The sequence below is a fragment of the Somniosus microcephalus genome, chromosome 2, assembly GCF_052327205.1.
Source record: "Somniosus microcephalus isolate GS21.2 chromosome 2, FLI_Smic_1.0, whole genome shotgun sequence".
NCBI classification, from domain to species: Eukaryota; Metazoa; Chordata; class Chondrichthyes; order Squaliformes; family Somniosidae; genus Somniosus; species Somniosus microcephalus.
The window spans coordinates 326944907-326966650 of NC_140988.1; the positions used below are offsets into that span (position 1 = coordinate 326944907).

Below are 21744 nucleotides of genomic sequence, written 5' to 3' on the forward strand. Positions count from 1 at the left end.
AGAGAATAATCTTGCTCAAGATCATTCAATTGTTGAGGTGTGCTGAGAAGGCCATTAAGATCCAGGGTGGTCGCCTTTAAGAAGAATGCTGGCCTTGGCTTAGATAGCTGGCCAGGTTCCAGAGAAAAAGACTGTCTAAGAAAAGTGAATATTTTTCTTGACAAGGAGGGAACTGAAATTAGTTGGATTAAGGTGAAATCTGATTAGAACCATTACTCTGTATGTGCACTTAGTGGGTGGAAAATAAAGCAGCTTAATGATTTGTCCCTGGCCTTGTCTCACTAAAGCATTTACAGTCTTTCTACTGAAAGATTTTAGAATCACATGCGAAGAAACAGGGATAAATTTTAACTTGGGCCGCAGGGCGTAAACAGGGCAGTAGCTGCCCATAATTGGCTATCCGCCCTGTTTACGCTGCCGTTCCGGCCATCCCCACTGCTAGGCGGCTGAAGTGCATGACTGTTTCAGGTGGTAGGCCATTTTAATATGCAAATCAGGGTCCTGTGACATACATAGGATTCCGATCAACAATTTAGGATAGAACTGGGGGTGGTGCGGGGGGGACCACACACACCCTGCCCAATTTCAGCTGGTGATCTAGCCGAAGAGGAGCCCAAAAATGTACGTTTTTATTTATTTTTGTGGGGGTCAGGACAAGCAGGAGTGCCAAACTATCCCAGGCCTCATCCGAAGGCAGTCGGTCAGCTGCCCGCTCGAAACGGGTGGGAAGCAGCAACCGGCCAGCGGGCGGGAGCAGACGTTCGGGGGGGCGGGGGGGGGAGCCCAAGACAGGGGAGGCCTAAACTGTCCTTCTGGGACCCAAAGAAGTACCCTTGGCCTCACAAGGAAAGTAAAAAATAAACTTACCTTAAATAACCTCTTCTGGTCCTGCAAGAGGCCTCCCTACTCAGACCAGAGTGAAAATTGCAGTTGGGGCTTGATGATGTCATCGGACCCCAATCTACGTATTTAAAGACCCCTCTGGCTTCAGGTGGGTAAATCACCTGGCTGATTTTAACTGCCCACCTTCCGAGCAGGTAAGATCAAAATTGCCCATAGTAGCTTCTGACTAACGAGCTGTATATCAGTGGGCATTAAAGTATCGGGGCCCACTTCCTCAGACGCCTGTCTGAAGAACTCTGTCAACTTTCTTTGATGTGAAGATTGAACTCTGACAAAAGAATTCAAAAAGGTGTTTCACGAGAGGTTCAAAGAAATGAGGGTTGGTCTCCCAGAAGGTTATCTCCAGTCAAACAAAATGACAATCTGCTAGAGTCCAAAGACTGACAACTGTACAGATAGTTATCAGGAAGTGCTTCTGGTGAGGTCAACATTTTGCAATTAGTAAGCATTAACATATCAGCTAGTGTCATTGCAGTAATGCACAGCTGAGTTATCTGTGGACTTGGTAGTCTCATAAAGCAATTTGCAGCCACACTTACAGAATGTGGATTGTACTTCAACCTAGAAAGACTAAGCCCACAGCAGCACAAAATTAAAGTGACCAGTCATATCCCATAGATGGATATTAAAATTATAGAAACCATCCCGTGATTTGAATTGTGACAGAACTCATAACCATAATAGCCACAATTTCCTGCATTACCTCCTCATCTCTTTTCAGTCTTGATGGTGTCCTGCACTATAGGTCTTGGACCTTCATTTTGGCTTCGCAAGATTAAAAAAAACATTTAAAAATGACTTTGCCTGTAAGTTCAGTACTTCTTAAAGAAGTCAGTTGTTCTTCAGGAAAGTTAATAAAATTTTATGGGAAAAAAACACCTTTGATGGTTCAGTTGGCAAATGGCATGTTACTGAACCTGTAGTGGTGCTGAGTGACCCAGTCCCAGCTGGAACCATAATATGGGCGTTATAATTGACCTCAGTACCCTCAATCTAGGTAGCACAAAAATCAAGGCTCCCACCCGTGATGGCTATCCAGTGATCCCTGCTGTAAAGTATGCTCATGCAGATGACTTGGGAGGAAGAGATCAGACTTGTGCTGCAATGCCTCTGGTTGAATAGCCTGATGACGATGACAACGACAACAACTTGTATTTATATAGCGCCTTTAACGTAGTAAAACATCCCAAGGTGCTTCACAGGAATATAAGCCAAAAAAAAACAACACCCAATATGTAGGCTCACACAGGATTTAAAAAAGCCACTTAACCATAGGAGGGACACCATAAGGAGGGACAGCAAGAGCCAGAGGAACAGTGCTCAGCAGTAATGTTGAGCGATTAAGAAAACCTGATCCAATGCAATATTGTGTTTTATTATTTTTGTTGCTAGTATTATGCGTGACACAAGAAGGAAAACTACTGGCATCCAGACATGATATTTATTCAAGTGGCAGACCCAATATCGCAATAGACTTGTGACCGTGTTATTGTTATTTTATATGGCTGGGTCTGTCTGTTAGAAAAATATACTATTGGGTGCCCAACCTTTATCTTCTATGTTCACTGTAGCAACCATCAATGGGTAATGATGTGTCGCACCAATGGCAGGATGGTTATGTAGGCAGAAGTGGCATGTGGCTATACAAATATTTACATTTTATAGGTATTTGAGGTAAGTAAACACATGATACATGCCTGCACTTGGGTGTCGAAAGGCATTTTTTAAAACTGGTTTATTCATCTATTAATTTTGCATTGAGATGCTGGCTAATGCGGCATCTTAACAAGACTTTAAGAAATTCCAGAATTCCAAAGTATTTGGGCTATCAGTTCTAACTACTCAGATGCTGCCTTTATACGGCCCCACATAACACAAGGCTGAATATTGGCAGAAGCACTGTAATATTAATGAGGCAGTGCAGTTACTGGAGGAACCAAGAATCAACCAATGAGGTAGTCCTTTGAAACTCCTTGAGGGCAGGAGTGCCACTGGAAATGAAAGTAAAAGGCTGGTGGCATATATGGCCCATCATTATGGCTAGAATTACAAAGTAGAACCAAATCCATACACCTTATAAACCTGCTAGAAGTAATTCCTGAAATGTCATGACATAGATACAAGATGCACAATGTGTTAGTAAATCACCCATTTCCTTCCTTATAGTGTCAGCCGTGGCTCAGGTGGTAGCACCCTCACCTCTGAGTCAGAACGTTGTGGGTTCAAGTCCCACTCTAGAGACTTGAGCATGTAATCTAGGCTGACACTCCAGTGCAGTACTGAGGGAGTGCTATACTGTCAGAGGTGCCATCTTTCAGAATAGATGTTAAAACGAGACCTCGTCTCTCAGGTGGACGTAAAACATCCCATGGCACTATTTCAAAGAAGAGCAGCAGAGTTATTCCCGGTGTCCTGGCCAATATTTATCCCTCTGAGGAAGAGAGTGTTTGAAGACCAGGACCTCAAACCCGGCACTAAGCTCATGGTCTACAGAGCAGCAGTGATACCCGCCCTGCTGTATGCCTCAGAGACATAGACCATGTACAGCAGGCACCTCAAAGCACTGGAGAGGTACCACCAACGCTGCCTCCGCAAGATCCTGCAAATCCATTGGCAGGATAGACGCACCAACATCAGTGTTCTGGCTCAGGCCAGCATCGAAGCTTTGACCACGCTCGATCAGCTCCGAAGGACGGGTCACATTATCCGCATGCCCGATACGAGACTCCCAAAACAAGCGCTCTACTTGGAGCTCTGACACGGCAAGAGAGCCCCAGGTGGGCAGAGGAAACGCTTCAAGGACACCCTCAAAGCCTCCTTGAAAAAGTGTAACATCCCCACCGACACCTGGGAATCCCTGGCCCAAGACCGCACAAAGTGGAGGAGAAGCATCCGGGAAGGCGCCGAACACCTCAAGTCTCTTCGCCGGGAGCAAGCGGAAGCCAAGTGCAGGCAGCGCAAGGGGCACACGTCAACCCAAACACCCCACCCACCCACCCCTTCAACCACCGTCTGCCCCACCTGTGACAGAGACTGTAGATCCCGCATTGGTCTCAACAGTCACCTGCAAACTCATTTTTAATGTGGAAGCAAGTCATTTTCAGTTCCGAGGGACTGCCTAAGAGAAGATTTATCCCTCAACCAACATCACCAAAAAACAGATTATCTGATCTTTATCACATTGCTGTTTGTGGGAGCTTGGTGAGCGCAAATTGGTTGCCGCGTTTCCTACATTACAACAGTGACTCCACTTCATTGGCTATAAAGCGCTTTGGAACGCTTGAGGTTGTGAAAGGTGCTATATAAATGCAAGTCTTTCTTTCTTATATAATGATCAATAATGGCAAGTCACGTTGACTTGCAACTTGATCAAGTGCATAGGAGTAAATTAAATTAAAGCCCAATTTTTGACTAGCTTTTGAATGGGATAACCAGGGGCATTAGCTATTAAGGTTTTCAAACAACAATTTTTTTCATCAAAAGCAAAGCAAACATCAGAACTCAAGCTATGAGCCCGCCCTCTAACCTGCCCTTGTGGACTTGGCTAAAAAGTGATGACCCAAATTCAATGCACTATGTTACTGACGTATTAAAACCTGCCACGCGCTTGCAGTTTGACAGAGAGATATATGCTAGCTTTCAGTTTCACAAGTACCTGTCAATTCACCACTTGCGGCAGCAGCAGCAGTTAGAGGGCTTCTATTAATGCAGTCAACTGTGCAACACCATTCTCTTTCATCATCATCCTCCTCCTCCTCCTCTTGTAAACTATACTGAGGGTCAGCTGCAGGCCCATATTCATTAAACTCCATCATTAGAGAAGAGCCTCAGACATTGCAGAACCAGGAAACTGACTCCACAACAAATAAATCAGCAAAGCACACTAGGTGGACAACCAAAATGTACCCTGACCATTGAATCTATGACGCACATTACTGTAAACTGTAATGATGGCTTGGTTACATGCATAAAGTCAGATGCATAACCTTTATCAGAAAATGCATTACTTCAAAATCAGTGAAATGTTAGAAATTAGATTCATCATCAGAAAAGCATTTAAAGAGTGCTTGCGTGACTTGCACCAAAAATACTGTTACGTTTTAAAATGAATGAGAATGAACAGATTTGAAATTGTTTAGACACGTTTTATTGTTTTTTTTTACCAAATATTTAGAATCAAAAGTTACCCATGTCATAACACATCCTGGCCTTCTCTTTGCATTGTGATAAAATCTGATGCATGGCTATTCTGCTGTTCTCCCTCCGATGAGTATGACTCTTAGTTGAACAAGACAAAGGAGTAATTACAGTGCAGTCATCTAATCATGTGCTTCAAGTGACACCGTAAACCACTAGAGCAAAGCTCAAGGGGTTTATACTGTAGTTGTATGCTAAGCGCTTTGGGGTGTTTCTGAGACATGATAATGCGCTACAAAAAAAACAAATCTCTTTATCTCCTGAAGGGCAAGTTCATACCTATAATCCTGATAATGGATATTGTTTTAATTTTAAATTGGGATTTTAGTTCATTTTGTACCAGCAGCAGCTGTCAGTGTGTTCTACATCAGGACGATGGGGTACTACCTTTGATTTCATTAAGTAGGCCTGACCACTCTGGATGAAATCAAGCAAATGTAGTCTCCATAGTAATAAGTTAGAAACCGTTAACTATTGGAAAGATAAAAAAAACATTTTCTACTGCAGGATTTTTTTTCTATTTGATTAAAGGGGTTGGGCTAATACATTGAGGTGTTTCCTGGAAATAATCCAATTCTCAGAACACACAAGATAAGCCTGTGGTAAAATGCAGCAGTGGTAGCCACTGAAGAACAGTTGTATCTGCAGCAGCGATTGTCTCCTGCAGTTCATACTTTAAAAAAATGCGTTATTCTGTTTGATGTATTCTAATTCATGATGTTACAGATCAGTGGATTATATATTTTTAAATTTTTTAATGTAATGTTGCATTGGGAGAACACTCAAGGCATTTATAGACCTGTCAAATTTAACTTTGCTTATCGATCCTCGACCTGTCCTGAGTTAGCTGATCTGAGTCAGGCCAGCAGTGGGATATTACAATTTGTCATGGTGCCCTGAGCTATGGGGGTGGGGAATCAGCTAGAGTTCCTGCTCTTAAACAAAAGCAAAATACTGTGGCTGTTGGACATCTGAAATAAAAACAGAAAAGGCTGGAAAACACTCAGCAGGCCAGGCAGCATCTGTGGCAGGAGAAACAGAGTTAATGTTTCAGGTCGATGACCTTGCTGCAAACATTCCTGCAGTTGGTTGCTATGTGAAGGAAAAAGCCATATTCCAAGAGATACACCATCGTATGAACAGATTTCTGATATTATTAATACAGGATATACTGGGTTTAAAAATCTAAAGTCTTGGCGACACAAGCTGTGTCAATACAGGCTTCTGAGATAAAATGAAGTGTTAACAAAAGCTGTAAAACACCAGACAAGCTTTGAAATGGGAATTGGTTAAAAATACTAAAACAATGGCCCTATTGAAATAGCAGTTTGGCACTTCCAGAGAGTCTGGAGTTTGGGAGAAACACAATGGAATGACCCAAGTAAAGTGTTATAAACTAACACGTTGAACAGAAACACAGAAACATTAAAAGAGGCATGTGCCTTTGGAAAGATGACATCAAGTAAAAGAAACACCTGCTGGTCAAATAGTTTTTATGTTAAACTTGGAAGACAGGAGACACAATTCTTAATACAACCATTGAGATAGCTAGAAAACAAGCAAACACCCTAGTTGAAGTGTTTTTAATTTACATGTTGTAAATATGATACCAACAGAACACTTTGAAGATATGACTTCAATAGATGCACCAAGCAATTACATTGTGTTTGTATTGAACTTGGAACACCATGGAGACAGGAGTCTGCTAATAACCAATTAAGCCAATGTTAAGAATTGAATGGAAGACCTTTGATAAGAATGGCATCAAAGAGATAAATCTGTTGTAGCCATTTTATATGATAAGTTTTTGGAACACCTAAAGGTAGAGACATAATTATGCATACAGCAGCTAAATTGACAGTAAGAATAGAAAAAAGTCAACAGAGAGATGACTAGAGATAATTAGCTTATATCAGCAGAAAACTTCAAAGGATAAACCACTAAAAAATATATAAAAATAGAGCTTTTCAGAATAGAAAGTCAGAATTTGCTGGGAAGCGGCAAGCGATTCTCAGCTTCAGAACCACTCTGTAAGCCTACAACTCTGAGTCTCGGGTAATCAAGGTATTTGATTTTGGTGGATATCCAGAATTAGAATTAGAATAATAAGAAATGTAAAAATGTACAAAGTTAAGGTTTGAGAATAAGAATCTCTGAGGATAAGAAATGTAAGCTATTTGCTTTTGAACTGTTAATATTGTGACTGACTCAACAGCTGTTAACGGTCAGCTCTTAAATAAATCTATATATTTTTAGAATTGTCTCAAGTAGTATTTCTGTATCAAACTCACAAACTCAATTCCTGTACACTCTTTTGTAAGGAGTTGCAGAATTCTGGGGCTATTCCGGACCCTCCTAATATCCGGAAGGTTACAGTCTAGTTAAACTTATTAAAAGTGCTATCTGGAGGACGGTAACATCTTCACGTCGTTCCTTTCCTTTAGGGAGAGATAGTCTGAACCTTTAGACCCAATTAAGCGTCTTATAAAATTCGGCTATTAACTTTAGTTGAAGGTGAACGTCTGGGGAATACGCCTGATCTGGGGTAGCCCGAAAAGGGCTTGGACTAGTAATTATCCCTTCAGCTATTCAGTCTTGCTTTCAGCAAAGTGCATGTTTGGACATTGACTGAGGACAGGATCTGTCTCAGCTGTGATATCTTCCCCACATCAAGCAGCCTGCCAGCACTCACCATCTAGGCTCACTTATGAAGAATAGGCAGTTGAACAAAATACCAGAGGGTGGGCATTGCCTACGGAACCATAGCCCAGCATGAGTCAGTGCTCTCCAAAGAGGAGAGAAGAAAACTTGGGAAAAGAATGATGAGAAAGTGATTGGCAACACTCAGTGCCATGGAATGGCAACAAATGTAACTTCTAGACCGGCTGTCAGTTCCTGATCTGAACCACATCAAGCAGAAAGATGTCAAGTGGAGTCTACAGCACTTCCCAGTAAAGGAACGAAAATCACCAGGGACAGTACTCCTGATCTCTGGCACCTCCTGCAATTTCCTACAAGAGTCATTTGCAACAGAGATCAGACCAGGTGGGTAAAGAAACAAAAGACAAAAATGAAATGAAAGCTTACTTAAAACACTCCCATTAATTAAAGTTAAAAAAAAACATTTCCTATGTTTCTTTTAAGAACAAACACAGGACCATAAAAAAAAGGAAAAATACATGTAAATGTTGGATATCTGAAATAAAAATAGAAACAGAAAATGCAAGCAATACCTGATGAAACATACCCACCCAAAATGTCTTTTCTTTTTACAGATGTTGACTGGCCTGCTGCATGTCTCCAGCAGTTTCTGTTTTTCATGTGTTTAAATGGGTTTGCAATCTTCCTCAGTCTTTTTGATTATAAATCTACACTATTAGTTTCCAAAGTTGTCAGCAAGAAGGAAATGTTATCATTACAAGTCATAAAGCTATCATTTACAGCCCATTAAAAATAAATTTTACATTTACGCAAGAGTCACATTTTACACGCTAGCGCTGAGAAGAATTATGGAGGTTAAGAGCTGCCAAATTGCAGCTATTAAAGAGTCGGCATCTCTGTAGTAAAGTTCTCAGTAAAAGGTTTTCTCGCTTTTAATATAACATTTTGGAAACCACACTGTAAAAGTTTGTGCAGTAGTTGATACAGTGTCAACTATCTACGACAAAATGTACTCGTTCACGGGCAGCCAGCACTGTCACTGTGCCCTAAGATCAGAGAGAGACGTGCCCTTGCTGCGAGAGTCACCAGCTTCAGGAGTGTGCTGGATGGTGTCAGAGCAGTATGTATGTCACCCATATGTCATCCAGGAAATAAAATCTGCACTTAGCTCTGACTTTGTTGGGCGTGCCGAGATGGCTCACGGGCAGGGGGAGGTTCCATCAAATCTCACCCTTGTTTGGACAGAACTGATTGTTGCTGTGAACCCGCTTCCCACTTCACAACTGAACCGTTTTACAGAATTTCATTCCATGCCATTCCATCCTGTATATTAGCATTCCTGAATGTATTGCTGTCGCACACTATTCACTTCCTCGCATTGGTGTTGCATCAGGATACTCCCTAGTGAAACATTTTGCCAAATGGCGTGGGTGAGAATCTCCAGTAGAAGGCTATGTATTTGGAAACCCTTTCTGCTACCACTGGGGACCTGATGTGGAAAGTGTTGCACAGCGCAGTGGCAGCCGATCTGTATCTGAGGCACTTTATTGACATCTTGGCCACTTGTCCACTCTGAGGCCAAGAAGAAATCACTTACCACTTTTACATACAGTGCCAGTGGTTGCAGCCTCTATTTTATGGCCTGAAAGGGCTCCTCCTCAACTTCCGGTTACACTTTTCCCCAGGCTGTTCATCTTCGATCATTGTGTAGATTGAGCAAATGGGAGGCCCTCTTGGTGGGTCTGCTCCTGAGCCTGGCTAATGTGCCATCACAAATCCAAATGCATAACATCACTGGGGAGGATTTCTTTGACTGCTTACCCATATTTTGGTATCTATTGGTTCAATTGAAACTTTCTATGCCAGGTGGCACATTGATTGTTTTATAGACACAAATTTCCAAATCACCAGCTAAATTTAAGGACACTCATTTACACATTTGGACCAGGCTTTCTGTGTTTTTATTATTAGTGCTCCAGGCTGAATGCGACCAGAACAATTACAAGCGCCTCCTCCTGTGGGGGAGAGGGCACTTGCAGTTGTTCTGCTGGCACTTAGCCTGGAATAAAACAGGTCACTTTGCCCAAAACATTTTAGCTCAGGCTGTTTTGTGGAAAAAAAAGACTCCCTCCTTTGATTACATTGAGCTCAGATGGTAAGATGTTGAAATCTTTATTGCTCCCAGGCTGCCACTTTCTTTTACAATGGTTTTCCAATTCCAAAATTGCACAGTGTAGGGAGACAGAGGAATAGGCCAGGGGTGGGATTTGGCTATTTTTAAAATTCATTAAAAAAAATATTATTCGTTTTTATGGGATGTGTGCATCGCTGGCAGGGCCAGCACTTATTGCCCATCCTTAATTGCCCTTGAGAAGGTGTTGGTGAGCCGCCTTCTTGAACCACTGCAGTCCGTGTGGTGATGGTACTCCCACATTGCTGTTAGGTAGGGAGTTCCAGGATTTTGACCCAGCGACAATGAAGGATCGGCGATATACTTTTAAGTCAGGATGGTGTGTGACTTGGAGGGGAACTTGGAGGTGGCGGTGTTCCCATGCGTCTGCTGCCCTTGTCCTTCTAGGTGGAAGAGGTTGCAGGTTTGGGAGGTGCTGCCGAAGAAGCCTTGGTGAGTTGCTGCAGTGCATCTTGTAGATGGTACACACTGCAGCCACGGTATGCCGGTGGTGGAGGGAGTGAATGTTTAAGGTGCTAGAGGGGGTGCCAATCAAGCGGGCTGCTTTGTCCTGGATGGTGTCGAGCTTCTTGAGTGTTGTTGGAGCTGCACTCACCCAGGCAAGTGGAGAGTATTCCATCACACTCCTTACTTGTGCCTTGTAGATGGTAGAAAGGCTTTGGGGGAATCAGGAGATAAGACACTCGCCACAGAATATCGAGCCTCTGACCTGCTCTTGTTGTCACAGTATTTATGTGGCTGGTCCAGTTAAGTTTCTGGTCAATGGTGACCCCCAGGATGTTGATAGTGGGGGACTTGGTAATACCATTGAATGTCAAGGGGCAGTGTTTAGACTCTCGCTTGTTGGAGCTAGTCATTGCCTGGCACTTCTGTGGCGCGAATGTTACCTACCACTTATCAGCCCAAGCCTGAACGTCGTCCAGGTCTTACGATAGCAAAATACTGCAGATGTTGGAAATCCGAAATAACAACAGAAAATGCTGGAAAAACTCAGCAGGTCAGGCAACATCCGTGGAGAGAAATTTGAGTTGACGTTTCGGGTTTGACCCTTCTTCAAAACTGGAGAGAAAAGGAACTAGATCGAAGGCAGGGCTGCGATCGGACAAAAGAATAAAAGAACCAAAAGAAGTAAAAGAGATTAGAAGCTAGACGAGATGGTAATAGGCTGGGATTAGGTGTAAAGTGTACTGGCAGGGCAAAAGATAGCTGCCAGGTGTGAGAGAGAAACAAAAGGAAAGGGGGGGGGAGGAAAGGAGTGGAAAAATATAAGTAAAAATGAAATAGGGGCCGAGGTTATGATCTGAAATTGTTGAACTCGATATTGAGACCGGAAGGCTGCAGAGTGCCTAATCGGAAGATGAGGTGCTGTTCCTCGAGTTTACGTTGAGCTTCCGTGGAACAGTACAAGAGGCCAAGGACGGTGAGGTCCGAGTGGGAATGGAGCGGTGAATTGAAATGACAGGCGACCGGAAGCTCGGGGTCACCCTTACGGACTGAACGGAGGTGTTCCGCAAAGCGGTCACCCAATCTGCGTTTGGTCTCCCCAATGTAGAGGAGACCGCATCGTGAGCAGCGAATACAGTATACTAGATTGCGAGAAGTACAAGTAAATCGCTGTTTCACTTGGAAGGGGTGTTTGGGGCCCTGGACAGTGGGGAGGGGGGAGGTATAGGGGCAGGTGTTACACCTCCTCCGCTTGCACGGGAAGGTGCCAGGCGAAGGGGAAGGGCTGTTTGGGGTGATAGAGGAGTGGACTCGTCCAGGTCTTGTTGCATGCGGGCATGGACTGCTTCATTATCTGAGGAGTTGTGAATGGCGCTGAACACAGTGCAGTCATCAGCGAACATCCCCATTTCTGACCTTATGTTGGAGGGAAGGTCATTGATGAAGCAGCTGAAGATGGTTGGGCCCAGGACACTGCCCTGAGGAACTCCTGCAGCGATGTCCTGGGACTGTGATGATTGACCTTCAACCACCACAACCATCTTCCTTTGTGCTAGTTATGACTCCACCTGCTTTTTTCTCAGTTCTGACAAAGGGTCTTCGGCCTGAAACGTTAATTCTGTTTCTCTCTCCACAGATGTTGCCTGGCCTGCTGAGTTTTTCCAGCGTTTGCTGTTGTTATATTGGTAAGTGCTGCTTGATAGCACTATTGGTGATAGATATTCACCAATAGATATTCAAAACTGAGATGAGGAGGAACCACTTCACTCAGAGGGTGGTAGGTCCATGGAATATGCTGCCCCAAAAAGCTGTAGAAGCTACATCATTACATAAATTTAAAACAGAAATAGACAGTTTCCTAGAAGTAAAGGGAATAAAGGGTTATGGGGAGCGGGCAGGAATTTGGACATGAGTCTAGGTTCGGATCGGTCATGGCCCTGTGGGTAGCGGGGCGGGCCCAGGGGCCGTGTAGCCTGATCCTGCTCCTATTTCGTGTGTCTAATTCTGTTAGATTCAGGAGATGGTTCTGTGATAGTAGATTGGCGGTTAGGATCAGATCAGCCATGATCTTATTGAATGGCGGAGCAGGCTCGAGGGGCCGATTGGCCGACTCCTGCTCCTATTTCTTATGTTCTTATATTTATTGAAAACTTTCCTAGTGATAAAAAATCATCAATAACCTTAATAACTAATGGTTCAAGAGCACAAGATGTGGAAGTAAATAAAAATACTCTTTTAAGAACTTGCTGAACTTTTGTTGTCTTGATTTATTTCTTAGAAATTTCTGGCCTGAACCTGCTCAAACAAAAAGGACGATAATGGCACGAGCCAAATGAGAAGCAATTGTCCATCATCAAAATGTGAAGATTGAAGTAGTGGATGAAAGCCTAACATGAGCACAAAGTGTGAAAGATGTTGTGACCAATCCCGGGAAACCTGTGCTCGGCCACCGTGACTCAGGGCTTGTGAATGGCTGCGGCGGAAGGATTCGCATTTAAAGTTTTGTAAAAAAAATAAAAACCCTTTTAAGTTTAATCGGAGTCTCGTGAAAAAAAACATTTATTCGGGAACTTGTAGTTTTAAAAATATTGTTCGTGCACAAGCTTCCTGCGGAATTGCTGTGAAGACCGTGCTGTTGGCACTATTTTGCGCGGCTGGCGGAGGGGTCTGCGGCGGTTGCCAGGGGCGCTGCGGCGGCGCCGGTTACAGGGGGCGGGGCAAGAGAGAGGGGGCGGGGCGAGAATGTGATGGCTCCGCCACAGGGAGAGGGCGGGGGGGGGGGCGGGGCTCCGCCACAGGGAGAGGGCGGGGGGGGCGGAGCTCCGCCACAGGGAGAGGGCGGGGGGGGCGGAGCTCCGCCACAGGGAGAGGAGGGGGGGCGGAGCTCCGCCACAGGGAGAGGGCGGGGGGGCGGAGCTCCGCCACAGGGAGAGGGCGGGGGGGCGGAGCTCCGCCACAGGGAGAGGGCGGGGGGGCGGAGCTCCGCCACAGGGAGGGGGCGGGGCTCCGCACAGAGAGAGGGCGGGGGGCGGAGCTCCGCTACAGGGTGAGAGCAGAGCGGCGGTGAAAGGAGAGTGAGGGCCCAGTTCGGCTTATAGTGCAGCTCGCCAGACTACTCCCGTTGTCCGGTTGTGTGTTTCACTGTCTCGGGAGTCTGTCACCATGGAGAAGAAGCGCAGTGTCTGCCCGTGTCTGCCCCCCGGCTGGAAAAAGGAGGAGGTGATCCGCAAATCGGGGCTCAGTGCCGGCAAGAGCGACATCTATTACTACAGGTACCGAGGGAAGTATTACTGGGAGTATTACTGGGGGTAGAGTATTACTGGGGGTACCTGGGGGAGTATTACTGGGGGTAGCCGGGGGTAGTATTACTGGGGGGTAGTCGGGGGTAGTATTACTGGGGGGTAGCCGGGGGTAGTATTACTGGGGGTAGCCGGGGGTAGTATTACTGGGGGTAGCGGGGCGGGGGGGAAGGGGAGCATTACTGGGGGTAGCGGGGGGGGAGTATTACTGGGGGTAGCGGGGGGGGGGGGGGGAGTATTACTGGGGGTAGCGGGGGGGGGGGAGTATTACTGGGGGTAGCGGGGGGGGGGGAGTATTACTGGGGGTAGCGGGGGGGGGAAGTATTACTGGGGCTAGCGGGGGGAAGTATTACTGGGGCTAGCGGGGGTGGAAGTATTACTGGGGCTAGCGGGGGTGGAAGTATTGCGGGGGGAAGTATTACTGGGGGTAGCGGGGGTGGAAGTATCACTGGGGGTAGCGGGGTTGGGAATATTACTGGGGGTACCGGGGTGAGGTTGGGAATAGTACTGGGGGTACTGGGGGTGGGGTTGGGAATAGTACTGGGGGTACCGGGGGTGGGGTTGGGAATATTACTGGGGGTACCGGGGGTGGGGTTGGGAATATTACTGGGGGTACCGGGGGTGGGGTTGGGAATACTAGGGGTACCGGGGGTGGGGTTGGGAATATTACTGGGGGTACCGGGGGTGGGGTTGGGAATATTACTGGGGGTACCGGGGGTGGGGATGGGAATATTACTGGGGGTACCCGGGGGTGGGGTTGGGAATATTACTGGGGGTACCCGGGGGTGGGGTTGGGAATATTACTGGGGGTACCCGGGGGTGGGGTTGGGAATATTACTGGGGGTACCCGGGGGTGGGGTTGGGAATATTACTGGGGGTACCCGGGGGTGGGGTTGGGAATATTACTGGGGGTACCCGGGGGTGGGGTTGGGAATATTACTGGGGGTACCCGGGGGTGGGGTTGGGAATATTACTGGGGGTACCCGGGGGTGGGGTTGGGAATATTACTGGGGGTACCCGGGGGTGGGGTTGGGAATATTACTGGGGGTACCCGGGGGTGGGGTTGGGAATATTACTGGGGGTACCCGGGGGTGGGGTTGGGAATATTACTGGGGGTACCCGGGGGTGGGGTTGGGAATATTACTGGGGGTACCCGGGGGTGGGGTTGGGAATATTACTGGGGGTACCCGGGGGTGGGGTTGGGAATATTACTGGGGGTACCCGGGGGTGGGGTTGGGAATATTACTGGGGGTACCCGGGGGTGGGGTTGGGAATATTACTGGGGGTACCCGGGGGTGGGGTTGGGAATATTACTGGGGGTACCCGGGGGTGGGGTTGGGAATATTACTGGGGGTACCCGGGGGTGGGGTTGGGAATATTACTGGGGGTACCCGGGGGTGGGGTTGGGAATATTACTGGGGGTACCCGGGGGTGGGGTTGGGAATATTACTGGGGGTACCCGGGGGTGGGGTTGGGAATATTACTGGGGGTACCCGGGGGAGGGGTTGGGAATATTACTGGGGGTACCCGGGGGTGGGGTTGGGAATATTACTGGGGGTACCCGGGGGTGGGGTTGGGAATATTACTGGGGGTACCCGGGGGTGGGGTTGGGAATATTACTGGGGGTACCCGGGGGTGGGGTTGGGAATATTACTGGGGGTACCCGGGGGTGGGGTTGGGAATATTACTGGGGGTACCCGGGGGTGGGGTTGGGAATATTACTGGGGGTACCCGGGGGTGGGGTTGGGAATATTACTGGGGGTACCCGGGGGTGGGGTTGGGAATATTACTGGGGGTACCCGGGGGTGGGGTTGGGAATATTACTGGGGGTACCCGGGGGTGGGGTTGGGAATATTACTGGGGGTACCCGGGGGTGGGGTTGGGAATATTACTGGGGGTACCCGGGGGTGGGGTTGGGAATATTACTGGGGGTACCCGGGGGTGGGGTTGGGAATATTACTGGGGGTACCCGGGGGTGGGGTTGGGAATATTACTGGGGGTACCCGGGGGTGGGGTTGGGAATATTACTGGGGGTACCCGGGGGTGGGGTTGGGAATATTACTGGGGGTACCCGGGGGTGGGGTTGGGAATATTACTGGGGGTACCCGGGGGTGGGGTTGGGAATATTACTGGGGGTACCCGGGGGTGGGGTTGGGAATATTACTGGGGGTACCCGGGGGTGGGGTTGGGAATATTACTGGGGGTACCCGGGGGTGGGGTTGGGAATATTACTGGGGGTACCCGGGGGTGGGGTTGGGAATATTACTGGGGGTACCCGGGGGTGGGGTTGGGAATATTACTGGGGGTACCCGGGGGTGGGGTTGGGAATATTACTGGGGGTACCCGGGGGTGGGGTTGGGAATATTACTGGGGGTACCCGGGGGTGGGGTTGGGAATATTACTGGGGGTACCCGGGGGTGGGGTTGGGAATATTACTGGGGGTACCCGGGGGTGGGGTTGGGAATATTACTGGGGGTACCCGGGGGTGGGGTTGGGAATATTACTGGGGGTACCCGGGGGTGGGGTTGGGAATATTACTGGGGGTACCCGGGGGTGGGGTTGGGAATATTACTGGGGGTACCCGGGGGTGGGGTTGGGAATATTACTGGGGGTACCCGGGGGTGGGGTTGGGAATATTACTGGGGGTACCCGGGGGTGGGGTTGGGAATATTACTGGGGGTACCCGGGGGTGGGGTTGGGAATATTACTGGGGGTACCCGGGGGTGGGGTTGGGAATATTACTGGGGGTACCCGGGGGTGGGGTTGGGAATATTACTGGGGGTACCCGGGGGTGGGGTTGGGAATATTACTGGGGGTACCCGGGGGTGGGGTTGGGAATATTACTGGGGGTACCCGGGGGTGGGGTTGGGAATATTACTGGGGGTACCCGGGGGTGGGGTTGGGAATATTACTGGGGGTACCCGGGGGTGGGGTTGGGAATATTACTGGGGGTACCCGGGGGTGGGGTTGGGAATATTACTGGGGGTACCCGGGGGTGGGGTTGGGAATATTACTGGGGGTACCCGGGGGTGGGGTTGGGAATATTACTGGGGGTACCCGGGGGTATTGCCACAGGTACTGTGGGCATGCTATGATTATAGGGATTTGAGGGAGAGATTTTTTACAATATTCATTTTGGAGATACGGACATTTCTAGCAAGGCCAGCATTTATTATCCACTCCTAGTTGCTGTTGAGAGGTATTGCGAGTTCCTGATTTTGAATCAGTGACGATGAAGGAATGGCAATATATTTCCAAGTCGAGATGATGTGTGACTTGCGGGGGAGCTTGGAGGTGATGGTGTTCCCATGCATCTGCTGCCCTTGTCCTTTGAGGTGGTAGGGGTCGCGGGTTTGGGAGGTGCTGTTGATGAAGCCTTGGCGAGTTGCTGCAGTGCATCCTGTAGATAGTACACACTAGCTATGGTTTGCTCGTGATAGTGGATCGGCACCTGATCAAGTGGACTTTGTCCAGGGTGTGAGATAGGTGAGCTGATTAATGGTTAGGATATGGAGGAGAATAGTAGGGAAAGTAAGGTTTTCTTTCAAAATTGTTACGTTCTGAATTTTGAGAGACTCTGGTTGCTTGCAACGTGGGGGCTGGAGATATTTACTGGAAATAGGGACAAGGTGCTAATTTCGGAGAGCTAGTGACATTTCTCAGGGTGGGACTGATTTCAAGGTGAGCTGTCAATTATTTCAGCAATAACATTATCTGTGATCAGAGGGGAGATGATGAATTCACTGAGAGTTAATTGTAAATGCACTTTTAAATGTGTAATGTTACTTCCCATACTAATCTTTTGAGCCTGTGTTTTGCTGTCAGTAGATGTTAAGATTATTCGTGCTAAATTCACGTTTTAGTAAATCTTCCACGACACATAGTAATCACCAACTGAAAATGCACAAATAAGCTTGAGGTGTCAACACTGGAATCTTAGAAAGGCACATTAATGCTACAGATAAACGGTAAGGGTGGTGCGGTTGTTGTTTGGCGAACCGACCTCTACCGTGCGGAAGCTGAACGCCAGCTCTCCAACACCTCCTCCTACCTCCGCCTAGACCATGACCCCACTAGCAAAAACAAGCCATTGTTTCCAAGAATGTCACTGACCTCATCTCCTCTGGAGATCTTCCCCCCGCGGCCACCTACCTCATAGTCCCCCAACCCCACACAGCCCACTTCTGCCTCCTTCCCAAGATCCACAAACAAGACTGCCCTGGTAGACCCATCGTTTCAGCCTGTTCTTGCCCCACGGAACTTATCTCTTCCTATCTCGACTTTTTTTCTCCCCTTATCCAGTCTCTTTCAACCTACATTCGCGATTCTTCCGACGCCCTCCGTCACTTCAACAGTTTCCAGTTTCCTGGCCCCAACCGTCTCCTTTTCACTATGGACGTCCAATCCCTCTACACCTCCATCCCCCACCAGGATGGCCTGAGGGCGCTCCGCTTCTTCCTTGAACAGAGGCCCAACCAGTCCCCATCCATCACCACCCTCCTCCGCTTGGTTGAACTTGTTCTCACATTGAACAACTTCTCCTTTTAATTTGGAGGAAGTGAGTGGAGTCAAAGGTGTTGCTATGGGAACCCACATGGGCCCTAGCTATGCCTGCCTATTCATGGGATATGTGGAACATTCTTTGTTCCAGTCCTACTCAGGTCCCCTCCCTCACCTCTTTTTCCGGTACATCGATGATTGTATCGGTGCCATTTCCTGCTCTCGCCCTGAACTAGATAAGTTCATTCACTTTACTTCCAATTTCCACCCTTCTCTCACCTTCACATGGTCCATCTCCGACTCTTCCCTTCCCTTCCTCGACTTCTCTGTCTCCAGTTCTGGCGATCGGCTTTCGACAAACATCCACTACAAGCCCACCGACTCCCACAGCTACCTGGACTACACTTCCTCCCACCCCGCTTCCTGTAAGGACTCTCTTCCATTCTCCCAGTTTCTCCGTCTCTGCTGCATCTGCTCTGACGATGCCACTTTCCATACCAGTGCTTCCGACATGTCTTCCTTTTTCCTCAACCGAGGATTCCCCCTCCACTGTGGTTGACACGGCCCTTGACTGTGTCCGTTCCATTTCCCGCACTACTTCTGTTACCCCTTTCCCTCCCTCCCAGAACCACGACCGGGTTCCTCTTGTCCTCACCTTTCACCCCACCAGCCTCCACATTCAACATATCATCCTCCGCCATTTCCGCCACCTCCAACAAGATCCCACCACCAAACACATCTTCCCCTCACCTCCCCTTTCAGCATTCCGAAGGGACCACTCCCTCTGCGACACCCTGGTCCACTCCTCAATCATCCCTAACAGCCCTTCTCCTTTGCCTGGCACCTTCCTGTGCAAGCGCAGGAGATGCAACACTTGCCCTTTTACCTCCTCCCTTCCCACTGTCCAGGTGAAACAGCGATTTACTTGTACTTCTTGCAATTTAATATACTGTATTCGCTGCTCACGATGTGGTCTCCTCTACATTGGGGAGACCAAACGCAGATTGGGTGACCGCTTTGCGGAACACCTCCGTTCAGTCCGTATGGGTGACCCTGAGCTTCCGGTCGCCTGTCACTGATTCTTCGCGTCACTCCCACTCTGATCTCTCTGTCCTCGGCCTGTTACATTGTTCCAATGAAGCTCAACATAAGCTTGAGGAACAGCACCTCATCTTTCGATTAGGCACTTTGCAGCCTGCTGGACTCAACATGGAGTTCAACAATTTCAGATAATAATCCCTGCCTCCATTTTTCATGCAGTATGATTTTTGCCACTCCCATTTGCAACATTTAATCTTTCCTGCCTCTTACAAAAGTACAGGATGTTCTTTCAATTCCTTCCTCCCCTCCTAACACCCCCCCCCCCCCCCCCCGTCTCTGCACCTGCTTAATATCCGTTACATCTCCAGCTTTTTCCAGTTCTGATGAAGGGTCCCAGACCTGAAACGTTAACTCTGTTTCTCTCTCCACGGATGCTGCCTGGCCTGCTGAGTATTTCCAGCATTTTCTGTTGTTATTTCAGTGCTACGGACAAGGTAGATTGTCAACAGTAGTGGTAAGAGGTGCTGTTTGTCACAGAATCGGTGTAATATTTGGCCTCTACCCTTCAGATAGTTATGGGGATGGGAGAGCAGCTACATTTTCCTGCACTTGATTGCTGTCCAGTAACCCATGCTTAAAAGAAGCAGGCATTGGGTGGGGGCAGGATCACGCTCCTGATTGACACCCTCTAATTGACTGTTGAACCTGCTGTCTCCGCTCGCACGTGAAGAGTTACTTCTTGAGTCAAGTACTAGAGGGTGTGGCACCTGTAATTGTGCTGCTATAATTGGAACACCCCCCCCCCCCCCAGTAGGTGTTGGCACCTTCAGGAGAGAAAGAAAGAAAATTAAAAGGAAAAAAAATCATTGTGGGCAGCACGCCACCCAAATCCAGTTTGAACAACACTGGATACAGGACTCAAATCATGTCAGGGAGATGGGTGGTTTCCTTATTTAATTATCTTTTTTAAAATTTTGTGTTCACTGTGTGCCCATCACTCTTCAGACTTTATTACAGATGGAAAGCAACTGTTTTGGAGCTTGAAATTTGCAACACTGTTGCAATGACCTCCAAATTCAGCAATTTACAAATAGCTCCAATACCTGGGTGGTCTGTTTAGACCACTCTCTCCTTGGGGCATGCTAGAGTAGTGGCCTTGAAGGGCCAGGTTTATACGGACATACGAATTAGGAGCGGGAGTAGGCGACTCGGCCTCTCGAGCCTATTCCGCCATTCAGTTAGATCATGGCTGAGCTGTAATGGAACATTTGTTATGACATAGGAAGGGACATAGTAACGGGTAGGCCATTTAGCCCCGCGAGCCTATTCTGCCATTCAATTAGATCATGGCTGATCTGTATCTCCCCATCTTGATTCTGTAACTCTTAATACCCTTGCCTAACAAAAATCTATCAATCTCAGTTTTGAAATTTTCAATTGACCTGCTGGGGACACCACTAGTCACATCCTGCCAATTTGAGTACACTCGGCCCCTCGAGCCTGCTCCGCCATACAATGAGATCATGGCTGATCATCCAAATTCAGTACCCTGTCCCTGCCTTCTCCCCATTTCCCTTGATCCCTTTAACCTTAAGAAATATATCTAACTCCTTGAATATATTTAATGAATTGGCCTCCAATGCCTTCTGTGGTAGAGAATTCCACAGGTTCACCACTCTCTGGCTGAAGTAATTCCTCCTCATCTCTGTCCTAAATGGCTTACCCCTTATCCTTGGACTGTGACCCCTGGTTCTGGACTCCCTGGCCATCGGGAACATCCTTCCTGCATCTAGTCTGTCCAGTCCTGTTAGAATTTTATAAGTTTCAATGAGATCCCCTCTCATTCTTCTAAACTCCAGCGAGTATAAGCCCAATTGACCCAATCTCTCCTCATACGTCATTCCTGCCATCCCAGGTATCAGCCTGGTGAATCTACGCTGAACTCCTTCCATGGCAAAACATCCTTCCTCAGATAAGGCGACCAAAACTGCACACAATATTCAAGATGTGGTCTCACCAAGGCCCTGTATAACTGCAGCAAGACATCCTTGTTCCTGTACTCAAACCCTCCCGCTACGAAGGCCAACATACCATTTGCCTTCTTAACCGCCTGCTGCACCTGCATGCTTACCTTCAGCGACTGGTGCACAAGGACACCCAGGTCTTTACTCTCTGTCTCCTACTACCTAACCAATTCCCTATCTAAGCCAATAGGTTGCCTCCGATTCCATGCACTCTCATTTTTGTTAACTGCAAACAACAATTCAGCTTTTGTATGTATGAAGATGATACCCATCTTTATCGCTCCACTACAACCCTTGATTCCATGTTTGTGTGTTGGGTTGTCTTTCTTGCCAAGCGGTGGATGAGCCAGAATGTCTTGGAGCTCAACAGTGGCTCATACCCAGCTGTGGATGATCCAGAATGTCTTGCAGCAATGACGAGACTGAAGCTATCCTGTTCAGCCCCTGCCAGAAACTGTACCTCAGCTCCTGATTTGATCCCCCC

The 21744-nt window shown here is 47.7% G+C and overlaps 2 protein-coding genes across 5 annotated transcripts in view; one reads left to right on the forward strand and one right to left on the reverse strand.

Annotated features, from left to right (window-relative positions):
• poli (polymerase (DNA directed) iota) overlaps positions 1 to 4776 on the reverse strand; it is a 57573-nt gene extending 52797 nt beyond the window's left edge. The window contains exon 1 of the mRNA XM_085974712.1: positions 4559 to 4776. Coding sequence (XP_085830838.1) covers positions 4559 to 4718 — 160 coding nt within the window. The 5' untranslated portion in view covers positions 4719 to 4776. The remainder of the gene's footprint in view (positions 1 to 4558) is intronic.
• Positions 4777 to 13410: 8634 nt separating this feature from the next.
• mbd2 (methyl-CpG binding domain protein 2) overlaps positions 13411 to 21744 on the forward strand; it is a 143279-nt gene continuing 134945 nt past the window's right edge. The window contains exon 1 of one of the 4 annotated variants that reach the window (XM_085974767.1): positions 13411 to 13668. In XM_085974767.1, the coding sequence (XP_085830893.1) occupies positions 13559 to 13668 (110 nt within the window). In that variant the 5' untranslated portion in view covers positions 13411 to 13558. The remainder of the gene's footprint in view (positions 13669 to 21744) is intronic. The other 3 variants (XM_085974753.1, XM_085974776.1, XM_085974760.1) reach the window with 3 other exon arrangements.